The sequence below is a fragment of the Saccoglossus kowalevskii genome, chromosome 9 (assembly GCF_978046115.1).
Source record: "Saccoglossus kowalevskii chromosome 9, keSacKowa6.1, whole genome shotgun sequence".
Taxonomy (NCBI): Eukaryota; Metazoa; Hemichordata; class Enteropneusta; family Harrimaniidae; genus Saccoglossus; species Saccoglossus kowalevskii.
The window spans coordinates 14,678,089-14,690,672 of record NC_140649.1 but is presented as its reverse complement, the minus strand read 5'-3'; the positions used below and the strand labels follow the sequence as shown (position 1 = coordinate 14,690,672).

The window sequence follows — 12,584 nt, the reverse complement described above, 5'->3', positions numbered from 1 at the left end:
GATTTTGAGAAGAAAAACACGCATGGTTCCCACGATAATTATGAACGCATTGCAGTTTAATGACTTTACAGAGAGAATTATGTACAAGAAAAACGACAAATTCACAAAAAACGTCAAATTTTGATGAACCCGCTCATAAAACACACACAATTTTGACAATCACTTTGTTAAAGGGTTTGCTAAATATATACACAACCGGAATCTACTTATATACAACTTACAATTTACATTAATCATCAGAGATTACAGATTTCCCGTCATGTTTATTACAAGTACTGGTTAAACAAACATATATACATATCTGCAATATGATAGTTATGCATTTTTAATAAGGTCACATGACCATATATGGTTCTTGAATGTTTTGATCAGATCGTGTGATCAATGTCTTCAACAAAGCACTGGTTATTAGTTGAATGCAGCGATCTGCAATAGTGCTCAATATATCGGTTTATGTGAGTATGGCCGCTAGAGGGCGCACAAGTCAAAGCGGCACCCAGGATCTACTCATGATCCACGATTGAAGGAGAGCGGTGGGAATGTATACATTTCCAATTATTGAAAATTTTATTTTTTTAAATTTACGTCTTGTGACAATGTACTACAACTAGTTCTTGAATAAAAGTATAATAATAAAAATTTAAACACCAGCTAAAAGTATTCTCGGCTCACCTAAGCAGACGCTTAGCCCAACTACATATGCACTGTTCATGCTCCTGTACTAAGTGCAGTTGGTAAAAACTGATGAACGTCATGCCAGGAAAGCGTATGGGAAATCAAGTCCAATGGGAAAGGTAAGGAAATAGCATTTCACGGATATCGTGTTATTTTGCCTCGTTCGGGGAAGAAAATTTGAAAAGGGTATATTCAGAAGAATATATTACTCGAGTACAGTATTGTCCCTGTGTGCCAGTGTAAGTTGCGTATCTCCGTCTGAAATAACAATCGTTTCTCGATTTGTATGTTAACGCTCTAAATTTGAAAACAAAAAAGTATAAAAAAGCAACATTTTGTGGGCAACAGGAAACATATGTTATTTCGCCGAATGCAATCAGTTCAGTGTGTGGTTTATAACGCCTCGCGTCTAGATTCCGATACCCTACTAAAAGATGTTATGAACAATACATGTTGTTTAGAATGACTTTGGTTTATTTTGAAGATACACATGATGTACACATCCATGAAGGTCGAGATCTCGGCGAAACATTTTAAAAATTACGTTTGACATCAAGTGCAACGGCTTTGATTTCACAAAACGTGAATTTCATAGTCTGCTTCGCTTTCAATATACGTATCCAATGCCGCCAGTTGTAGAGAGAAAAAAATACGTGTACGCATGCACAGATGTGAATAATCTGTTTGTATATTTCCAGTGACGTCACTTCAGTAATAGTCTGCTGAACCTTTCCAAAAGCGGAAATAATTCATTATGCGCGAGTGATCGTAAAATTGTGCGCCTCGTTATGGCCAACAATGACACAGCGTCGTCCTAGTCAGGGTATGTCATGATATTGACAATAATTCAGCTCTGTTTGTTGTATGTTGTATTAGGAGATACTCCTGGAATAATAATATTCCTTGCTTGCTAGCGTATATTTATATATTTCAATTGACACTGTAATTAGTACCGGGTCCATAGGTCTGAATCTCAATGTAAAATGACCAAGCTGGCGCACTGAAACAGATGTCAGCACGTAACGTTGGATGTCCATTGCACTCAAGTCACATGATCGGATATGAGTCGTGTTGTTACTTATTTCATTGTATTATATGCGTGTAGTTTAACGTTGCTGTGTTATTTAGTGAATTTTACCATTCTTCACAGTCAAGTTCACAATATTGCAGATGGTGATCAAATGAGCTTGGACGCTGTTTCACCGTATTTGCTCAGACGGCAACCTGATGTCAGCCAGAACCGTACTGTGAACATCAAACCATTGAAAGCTGCTCCACCGCCTAAATTGCCATCGAATGCTGGCTCAAACCTTACTGCATACATCAAGGCGAAGTTTGGAAACTCTTGCTATAAGGAAGAATCTTTCTCTCGGTGGTGGAGAAGTTACTTCTCCCTAGAGGACGAAATGTTAATGGATAATAATACAGGTTGTAGTAGATCTATATCCGATGTTTACATTGTTGGCGTTAAAAAGTGCGCCACCGACGCCATTAGAGATTTAATGGCTATTCACCCATATATAATGTACAGTCGGACAAGGACGCAGGAAATCCATTTTTATGATAGACATTTTGATGAAGGATATGGATGGTATCGGAGACAATTTGGCTTTTCTAAAGAATGGCAGGTGGTTTTGGAAAAGACTCCTCAGACATTCTCCTTTCCGGAAGATGCTCCAAGAAAGATGGCTGAACTTAATCCGCAGACGAAGATTATTATGATACTTTGCGATCCTGTTGTCAGGGCGATTTCAGACTATGTACACGAGCTTAAAGTAAAATCCTATAAGAAAATTAACCCTCCTTACTATCGAATCAACCGACAATCTTTTGAACTTTCAGTATTCAAAGAACCTGGCAAGGTAGATGTTGATAACGAGCTCATCAATATGGGCATGTACTCGAAACACATGAAGAGGTGGTTGGAATATTTCCCAAAGACGCAAATACACGTGGTTGATGGCAACGATTTTAAACTAGACCCTGTATCAGAAATACAAAAGATCGAGATATTCCTGGGGTTACCAAACTTTCTACAGAAGTCACATTTAGAATTTAGACCTCCAAAATTGTTCTGCGTCACCTTCCCTAATAGTCGGTGTCCAAGAACGAAGAAAAAGGGAAGAGAACATCCTGAAGTACCCTACGAGGTTCTAAACAAACTCTACGAGTTCTATCGACCATATGACAATGAACTGCAGCATTTGTTGAATAAAACCTTCTCATGGATGCGATAGAGATAATTAAAAAATACATTAAATCACCATATAGACATAGAATCAAAGGTCATTTTCATTCATTCATTCATTCGTTCATTTTTTATCCTAACACCATACACACACGGTTACGATTGGCAACCTCCCAGATTCTTAGAATGTTTCTTATATCATCGTGACGCTTATTCTTCATCTATTATTTGTATCTTGTAACAACTGAATTTCAAAATCAATTAAATAACTATTAATTAATATCAATTAGCCTTGTACTGTACATCATTGAATATGACCAAACCGATAATGATTTTAAAAGGTTCTTAAATGCCGGGATCAGACTAAAATAGATGATGAGTTTAATAATAAAAACAAAACTTAATTTTTGTCTACATACTAGATTTTTAACTGCCCAGCATAATTTTTCGTGTTGCCATGATGATGACGTGTTGTCATGATGTAATGTGCGGCCCCAAATTTATGCGCTGCTTGACTCAATATCAGCGAATTCAATAAAGATGCCTAGCTAAGACGCTAGTAATATCTCACTAAATATTCATATACATAAGAGTTATTATTACACTAACGATATTTTCATCCAACCACTGAAATTTGCAGTCAAAAACTGATAGCATTGAGATATTACTAGCATCGTACCTCGGCAGAGTGAAATGCTGTTTGTAAGAGGAACTGTCGGTATACACTGACTAAATTGAACCCAGTCAAGCACACACTTTAGAGTAGTATTAACATATAAGACCAAGGACTTATAAGATTAGTGTATACGAGTGGTGTGATATGCGGTGAAGATCTCGCGAGAATTAAGGAAGTAACGCAAATTGCGAGATGGGCACAAAAACGCAATAGTTGTATCTTTGCACATTCACAAAGCGTGTATTACGTGAATTGTTTGTTTTTTTAATGAATACGACAATAATCTCGCTCATTTCTCTTTGCCGGCGCAATCCAACATATCTAAACATCCATGTTTTATGATGCCATTGGATAAAATACGTTCCATTGACGAGCGCATGGATCTCGCGAGATTATATATATCACCATACATAATTGAATAACCGTATTTTAAACATCTTTGATAACATAATATCTATATGAAAACTATGCTTGATTTTGCTTTTAATCAACTCCATCGTATAGCTAGAAAGAACTATTGTTAAGGTAACCGAATAATCTGCCACAGCTGTTGGTTTCTATATTACAAATGAGCTCTGCCGTATTGAATGTTGTTACCCTTAGCAACAGAGCACAGGTTGCAGACTACTAAGGGTAGGTACTAGGGTGCTAAAGAGTACACTATGACATATAGTGGTTGTAGGTACAGTGTGTGTAATATAATCATTCACCCATGAAAAGTAACCAATGGAAACCAATGAAAAGTCTGGGGAATTAACATTTTGTTCAGTGGAAATGTGTTACCAAAGATGAAATCGTGAAAATTGTCATTGTATGTTTACAGTCAAGGTCAATATAAATTTCGTGTGTTTGCAAAGCACCACAATAATTGAAACGCCACTGTCGTTACGAGTTATCAGCGAACATTTCACAATCAGCAACCATGATGTCATATTCAGCAAATATGATGTCATAACTAGCAACTATGATGTCATATTTAGCAAACGTGATGTCATAACTAGCAACTATGATGTTATATTCAGCAAACGTGATGTCATAATTGGCAAATATGATGCCATATTCAGCAAACGTGATGTCATAACTAGCAACTATGATGTCATATTCAGCAAATATGATGTCATAACTAGCAACTATGATGTCATATTCAGCAAACGTGATGTCATAACTAGCAAATATGATGCCATATTCAGCAAACGTGATGTCATAATTGGCAAATATGAGAACAATGTTGTGCTAGTAAGTATGTACAAGCGGGAAACTTTGGTTATTACGTAATGACAATTGGATTAAAACGCTACGACATTTAGAGCGGAAATGGGTTTAGTTCGGCAAATAAACAAGGTGCGACATTTTGTTTTGTTTAGTTATTTACTGAAACAATAATCAAAATCAATAATTCGATAATCAATATTCTATCAATAAAGATATGGCGCCAAATTGGCGACGCGTGTTTATCAACACATTGCGACGACTAGTGTGGCATTTAGAGTAATTAACGTCAAATATGTTTATAGTAATCATCACTATCTCCGACTTACTTTGAGTCAGTGTGTAAATGTCCAGACACTAATTTATTTTGGGTCATCTAATTAAAATACAAATTGTGACACTATCCAATTGTCGAACTGCAAAGATTTTCGCTATATAACTAGAAATATACAACGGAATGTTTCTATGGATTATATTGGATACTGAAACTAGCGTCATTGGTTACTTTTTTTGGAGTATTATGATATCGTGTGAATGGTAACAAAATGTTAATTTTCAAATCTGAATAAATAATCTTAACATGATTGATGTTCTCTCCGTAACCTACATACTAACGCATAATTAAAAATACTGATTGTTTTCAATAAAAGTGATAAATATTTAATGGACTGTTATTAGTATGTACTATTAAATATCGTTCAATAACCAGCTCTGTATTTGCTATTGAATTGCTCAGATAACTTCAATAACCACGATTTATTTATATTGTTAAATGTGTACAATCCCAGCGACGTTCAAATGTACACTCTTGTCCAAATTAGGCATCATGAGTCATTAAGAGACTATGCAGATTAGTCGCGGATATATTAATTTGTTCCGTATTTTATATACACTATACACTGTTGCATTTATTTTCTATCAAAACTGTAGAGTTTTGGTATTTTTTGAAAAGTGTTTGTCTGAGTAATTTAAAACACGTTTAGATGAAAAGTAAGCAAATTTTTCAAAATAAAACTCTGAGGGTTTTACGGGGACATAAATGTGTCATTAAAGTGTTTAATGATGCAATCAACAATACTAACAAAATTTAGTGAAAAATTAAACTATAATCTAGGACTCTAGTTGGGGACTTGTAATTAAACATTATGGTATTCATGTCATTGACCTAACTCGACAACCACCGATGGTGACGTACGTAACTAAAACACTAATTTCTATTTAAACAGTGTGCTTTCAATTAGAAAAAAAACAGTGTGTTTTCATGAAAAACATGAAATTGCTCCACAGATTTACAGTGTACAAACAATGTATTCTTTATTAAAGCTAGAGGGTCGTCACCTGCGCACGCGCGGGAATTGAGTCCCAAGCGACGATAACAACACACGCTAAAAACGCAAAGGCTTATGGGTAGACGCTTGTTTGTAAACAATGACACGGCGCTATGGCCACCTGACGCATGCGTAGGTGGCGACTCTCCCGCTTTAAAGCAATGATATATTAGATGGAAATTGTGTTTACAATTTGTTCAAAATTTTACTAGAAATGGTACCAATTTGTCATATTTTACTTTCAACTGCAATTGTTATGTTCAAGTTATCGACCTTACAGTTCGTTTACAAAGCTAATGTGATTCCAACCTGAAAATACCGGTATACTCTTAAAGACATAACAAAATTGTAATTATATCTGGAACGGGTGGGATGAAGTAAAAATACACTGATTGTCCAATTTTAGAATTGCAAAATGGCGTGAGGGATATTGATGGATGCTATTTAATAGGACTGGAACAGGGACATACCCGGCCGCTCATTGGGTCTTTAGGATCTTGAAATTCGCAATCTTTCAGATCTTGAATTCTATAGTGACACGCAAAAATATTCGAAAAAAATTCGCAGCTAATTATGCATTACGCCCCAAGTAGGTTTAGCAGTATTATTAAAAACTGTACAAAAACTTGCCTGCTTATGTAAAATTATAAACTAGCCTTTATGTTCATTCTGCCAGAACGAGGATTAAACATTTGAACATGTATTAGTGTTTTGTGCGCAACAATTCAGGAGATAAATTCAGGCCGAGTGTAGTATTATTAATTGAGGCAACTAATTAGTTTGTATTGACTGAGTAAAGAGTACTCCAACAAACATACATTGCTATAGCGGTGAAATCTAATGTTGATCAAAATACAACAATATGCTCAATTTCAAACAAAATCACTAAAAATAAAGAACAGATCCAAATTGGGCGAAAACACTTGTTCATTGATACTGAAAGTATAAATCTACTAATATTTAAAGAGACGATTATTTATTTCTCATTTATATTACTTAATTGCTTTTATTGCCTTTTTACTCTCGGCGCAACAAAGGCGTTCCTCTCATCTTTATAAATACATCAATTTCACAATTCAAACAGAAATGTAGGGGTTTCTATTGGCCGATTGAATGTCATTGGAACGTTTTTGAATGACGTTGTTGCGCACTGTGCTCGTTCGTTGGCCGGTTTGATTCAATTTGATTGAAATTAATAAATATTTATAAAACTGATGAAATGCCTTTGTCGAGGCATGGATAACTGTCACTGCTTAGCTTAGTCAAACTTTGCGACAGCTGGTAACCGGTCATGAGGTAAATCTCTGTTGCGGTAGGCATGCACAAACACGATGAAGGACGTGTTCTTTTATTTCGCTTTACTGTTCACTGGGAGTCTTCCTTTCGTGGTCATGTTCTTGAACTACAGTCACTACCACGACCACCGTGCGCACACTCTGTCCCGTAACGATGACAGTGACACAGTGAAAGAGGAATCAAGTTCGCGCGGAGAACGTCCGGAAATTGCGTCCGATGTTGGAACTAATCTCACCACGTATATAAGAACTAAGTTTGGACACTCGTGTTATAGAGAAGAAGCATTCGATATGTGGTGGGAACGTTACTACCTGGATGACGAGCTGCTTGTCGCAGATCAAGCAGGTTGCGGGAAAAGGCTGTCAGACGTATTTATCATTGGTGCAAAAAAGTGTGCCTCTGACGCCGTCAGAGATCTGTTAGCCATTCACCCTTACGTTATGTTCAGTCGTACCAGGAGTGCGGAAATTCATTTTTACGATAGACACTACAAACAGGGTGTTGACTGGTATCGAAATCAATTTTCCTATGCTAGAGAATGGCAACTCATTCTGGAAAAGACACCACAGACCATCTCCTTTCCAGAGGATGCTCCAAGGAAGATGGCAACAGAAGCAAATCAAAACACAAAGATTGTTGCCATTTTGTGCGACCCCGTTGTCAGGGCAATGTCCGATTATGAGCACGAATTGAAAGTGAAATGGTATAAAATATTTAACCCTCCTTATTATAGAATCATACGCAAATCATTCAAATTGTCGGTCTTTAACGAATCAGGGCTGGTAGACGCTGGCAACGAGCTCATCAATATGGGCATGTACTCGAAACACATGAAGAGGTGGTTGGAATATTTCCCGAAGACACAAATTCATCTGGCTGATGGGAACGATTTTAAACTTGATCCTGTATCAGAAATACAGAAGATTGAAACATTCCTTGGATTGCCAAACTTTGTACAACAGAAACACCTTGATTTCACACGTTCCAAATTTTACTGCATAATTTTTCCAAGACTTAGATGTCCACAATTGCGAATAAAAGGTCGAGAACATCCCACATTGCCGGACGAAGATCTAGCAAAACTATATGATTTCTACCGACCGTATGACATTGAACTTCAACAGTTATTTAACAGAACGTTTTCATGGATCAGTAATGAATGAACATGGCGTTGGTGTTAGTCCTAGTAGATGTACCTATTACAATTACAATCTACGCAACTAGGTACTTCCAAACCAGCTGTCTGCGACATTTGCCGTCATAAAAAAAAACATACACTGTTAATCAAGACTCCTACATTTTTAGTACTTTTCCCACTGTGTATATTTTCAAATTGGTCTTGATAGCTCTAGTTTAATGTTTTAATATGAACTCAAGAAACACTCGTTTCTCCGATGATAACATGATGATATTTCCCATATTTCCAGTGTCATCATTTCACGAATCCGTATCAGACGAATCAACATTTGAACCCAGCGTTCACGATCATATCAATAGTCTCCATACCGTCATCAGTAAACAAAAAATAAAGGGCGGTGAGTCTTGTTTGATATGGGGCTCATGACGACGTACACAACGCACGTAAAATACAATGTTTGTTCACGCGAAATTCTACGCACGCGCTGCGCGACGTCCACCGCCCTTTAAATACAATGCAGCCATAATCTAGCATTTTCGTATGTTCAATTATGTCTATAACTTGCAACAATTTATTCAATATTACTCTTAAAACATGTTAGTGTACAAATCAATGTCTTTGTCATTGAATCATTCTCATTATTTGTACGAATATCTTTAAAGGGCGGTAGTCGTCGTGCAACGCATGCGAGAGATATATGGGTATCGTATAAACAAAGATGGCGACTTTGACTGTTGCGCAGATCAACGAGCAAAAACTGAGACGTCACCATGCTTTATTTGGGTATTGTTTAGGTGATTGGAAGGTATCGAAGGAGTCACCGGTGGTACTTAGTGCAAGTCACGCCTAGGTCAAACCTCATACTTGTGATTTTCATTAGAAGAGCGCATTGGATTGTGGGAAAATCAATGTTTATAAACATAAATGTCGTACATGCGCAGCGCGACGACCACCGCCCTTCAATATATGAATATATCTCAAACGCAAAGAGTCGCCGAGATCTCTTTGAGTTTGAGTGGACCACGAGACTTGTTTTGCCACCGTCATTTTCTATCGTCATCGCGTCCATTATTCTCTTATATAACTAAGGTAGACGTGAACAGTGAGCGCGGTAACGGGGGTGGGGGGTGGGGATGGGGTGGAACGCAATTTGAGAAACGAAAACAAGTCTCGCGGCTATCTCGCTCTCAACGAGATCTCGGCGGCCATTTTCTTCTGAAGTCTATCAGTATTTGGTGAAAAAGCATTTTTTAATAGAATTATTTTTAATTTTATTTTTAATGTAACAACATATCCTCATTCCGGGTGTAAGGCTTTGTACGAAGAAATTGGAGAAAAAATACAAAAAACGTGCACAATAATTTTGGTGGAGAAAACAATTGCGTTCAAGTTTGAATGCTTAGTTCGTCAAGTGGCAAGGGTAAACACACACATACATGTAAACATCAAGTTTGCATTACAGAACAGTAATTAAAATGACAGAAGGCACATTTTGAAAGAAGCTATGGATATATTGAATGTATTCAGTTCAGTTCAGCGACTCATATACCCATGCCAAAAAAACACGATAGTCAATGAAGTGGTCTACATGTTCAGCGAAATGTTGCACAAGCGGTTTCCATTTTCGCATTCGGAGTGTAATAATAATAATAATAATAATAATAATAATAATAATAATAATAATAATAATAATAATAATAATATCTATACGGAATCGTACCAGTCGTCATGAATGTCTACTCCCCGGGTCTACTCCAGGGAGTAGACTTTAACATTTTTATAATTGAAGCTTACTGCAAATCACTGGTAAAATACGGGATCGCAAATTAACCCTGAAAAGAAGATTATGCTAATATGTTACCATGGTCCCAGCTGTGACGATGATACACCGGGCGCACATGATGAAATCCGGCATAAGCTGGATGTGGAAAGACAGTATGAGGGGTTTGTTCAAACAATTTACTCTACTATTTGCTCTCGGTATTCCGTTCATTTGTACGGTTTTAATATTCAGTCATTACTACGGTCGCTACGAGCCACTGTCGCCAACGGAAGCTAGGAAAGCAGCGGACGCCATTTTGGAAACGGACAATCGTCATCACACGACGCTGTCGTCAGATGTTACAACCGATCTAAGTGCATACATCCGGGCAAAATTTGAAAATTCGTGTTACCCGGAAGATGCATTTACACGATGGTGGAAAAGCTACGAATTACCAGACAAACATCGCGTACCGAATGAAGATGGCTGCCGTCAAACCCTGTCCGATGTTTTTATTGTTGGCGTAAAAAAGTGTGCCACGGACGCCGTTCGAAATCTGCTTGTGGTACACCCGTCCGTTATGTTCAGACGGTCACCTAGTACAAACCTACAGGAAATCCATTTTTATGACCGACATTACAACGATGGCTATGGATGGTACAGGAAGCAACTTCCGTTTGTTAAAAAGGGACAACTGGTTCTTGAAAAGACGCCGCAGACCTTTTCTTTTCCGGAAGATGCACCCAGGAAAATAGCAACGGAGGCCAACCCCAAAACAAAAATAATCGTAATTCTCTGTGATCCCGTTGTCAGGGCAATTTCCGATTACGTTCATGAACGGAAAGTGAAGGCGTATCAACGATTCCGTCCTCCGTATTATCGCATTGATAACAAATCCTTCGAAAAGTCCGTTTTTAACGAATCAGGTATGATAGATTTTGATAACGAACTCATAAAAATGGGCATGTACTCGAAACACATGAAGAGGTGGTTGGAATATTTCCCCAAGACGCAAATATACGTAATTGATGGCAACGATTTTAAAGTAGACCCTGTATCAGAAATACAGAAGATTGAAAAATTCCTTGGATTACCGTCATATTTGCAAAAGGAACATCTTGACTTCAACAGCGACACCAAATTTTATTGCATTGTCTTCCCTAAAATTCGTTGCCCTAATAAAACAAAAGGAAGAAGACACCCCCAAATTCCAACCGAGGTTACGGACCAACTTTATGCTTTCTATCAGCCATATGACAATGAACTTCAAAATTTACTAAACAGGAAATTTTCATGGATGAGATAAGAAGTGGTGCAACTGGGCAATAACTTGTGCTGTACATCAATTGAAACGAAGATATAAGCGGTACGAACGTAATGTATTGCGTTGTACATGTACTAGCCAACAAACCAAACTCGAATAACTTTGTATTTCTCATGATGCATCGATATCCGACGTGAGGCGAACGTTTCCTGATTGGAAAATGCAATCAAAGAATATGGGAGATTCAGTTCTCAGAATCTCACGTTATGTGTGATGTCATAATGAATGATGCTTTTTAGCTTGTGATTACCATTTTGCACAGTTTAGTAAAAAAAGATTGCATTTTTACCACATAGCAGTAGAATTATTAGAAGGAAAAAACATTTAAAAAACAAATATATAAAATTTATATTATATTAAGATATTCATAATGTAAATTTACAAACTCTCGGCACAACAAAGGCATTCCTTCATCTTTATAAATATTTATCAATTTCATAATTCAAACTAAAACGAGGGGTTTCTATTGGCCGATTGAATGGCATTGGAACGTTTTCAAAATGACGTCGCTTGATTCAAATGTCATTGAAAATTATAAATATTTATAAAGATGAAGGGAATGCATTTGTTGTGCTGTGCTGAGGTCAGCTAAATCGTGCTCGCTATAAATTATTATAGACCCTAAGAATTATAAACTCATTTACATATTTCATGAGGTACAATGGCTGTGCTAACGTAAAGATATTTCAAACATGCTTTTGTTGATTTCAGTGTAATAGTGTGAACATAGCGGAATTCAGAGACATGGTTGACAGATTGTTTATCCAAATATTAATGCATCACCGAAAAAACGTTGATAGAGAATGGCGACGCCTTGTAAACACAAATCAGTTACCATGCTGTAGTGGATTGTACCATAAAATGAGTATAGATTGCCCATATGAAACCTGGCAAATCGATTTATGATTTATGACCGATTTCCTTTCTTCATGCCAAACTACACGGTTCACCTTTGTTGCGCTAGTGTACGTCACACATACACATCCAA

At 37.1% G+C, this 12,584-nt stretch overlaps 2 protein-coding genes across 2 annotated transcripts; both read left to right on the top strand.

Moving 5' to 3' along the window:
• Positions 1-753: 753 nt before the first annotated feature.
• On the top strand, positions 754-2,912 carry LOC100375884 (heparan sulfate glucosamine 3-O-sulfotransferase 1-like). Its single transcript, XM_002738269.3, has 2 exons — positions 754-794; positions 1,826-2,912. Exons 1-2 carry the CDS (start codon positions 754-756, stop codon positions 2,910-2,912), a joined length of 1,128 nt encoding a protein of 375 aa, XP_002738315.1.
• A 4,495-nt stretch (positions 2,913-7,407) lies between these two features.
• On the top strand, positions 7,408-8,535 carry LOC102805062 (heparan sulfate glucosamine 3-O-sulfotransferase 2-like). The gene has a single exon (XM_006820841.1). The coding sequence runs from the start codon at positions 7,408-7,410 to the stop codon at positions 8,533-8,535; it is 1,128 nt and encodes a 375-aa protein (XP_006820904.1).
• Positions 8,536-12,584: the final 4,049 nt, after the last annotated feature.

What these genes read in the sequence shown, in the direction of transcription:
- LOC100375884 (XM_002738269.3), top strand. Translation starts at nt 754, where the DNA reads ATGCCAGGAAAGCGTATGGGAAATCAAGTCCAATGGGAAAG. An exon ending in AATCAAGTCCAATGGGAAAG is followed by an intron (nt 795 to 1,825) that starts GTAAGGAAATAG and finishes CATTCTTCACAG; the next exon opens with TCAAGTTCACAATATTGCAG.
- LOC102805062 (XM_006820841.1), top strand. Translation starts at nt 7,408, where the DNA reads ATGAAGGACGTGTTCTTTTATTTCGCTTTACTGTTCACTGGGAGTCTT.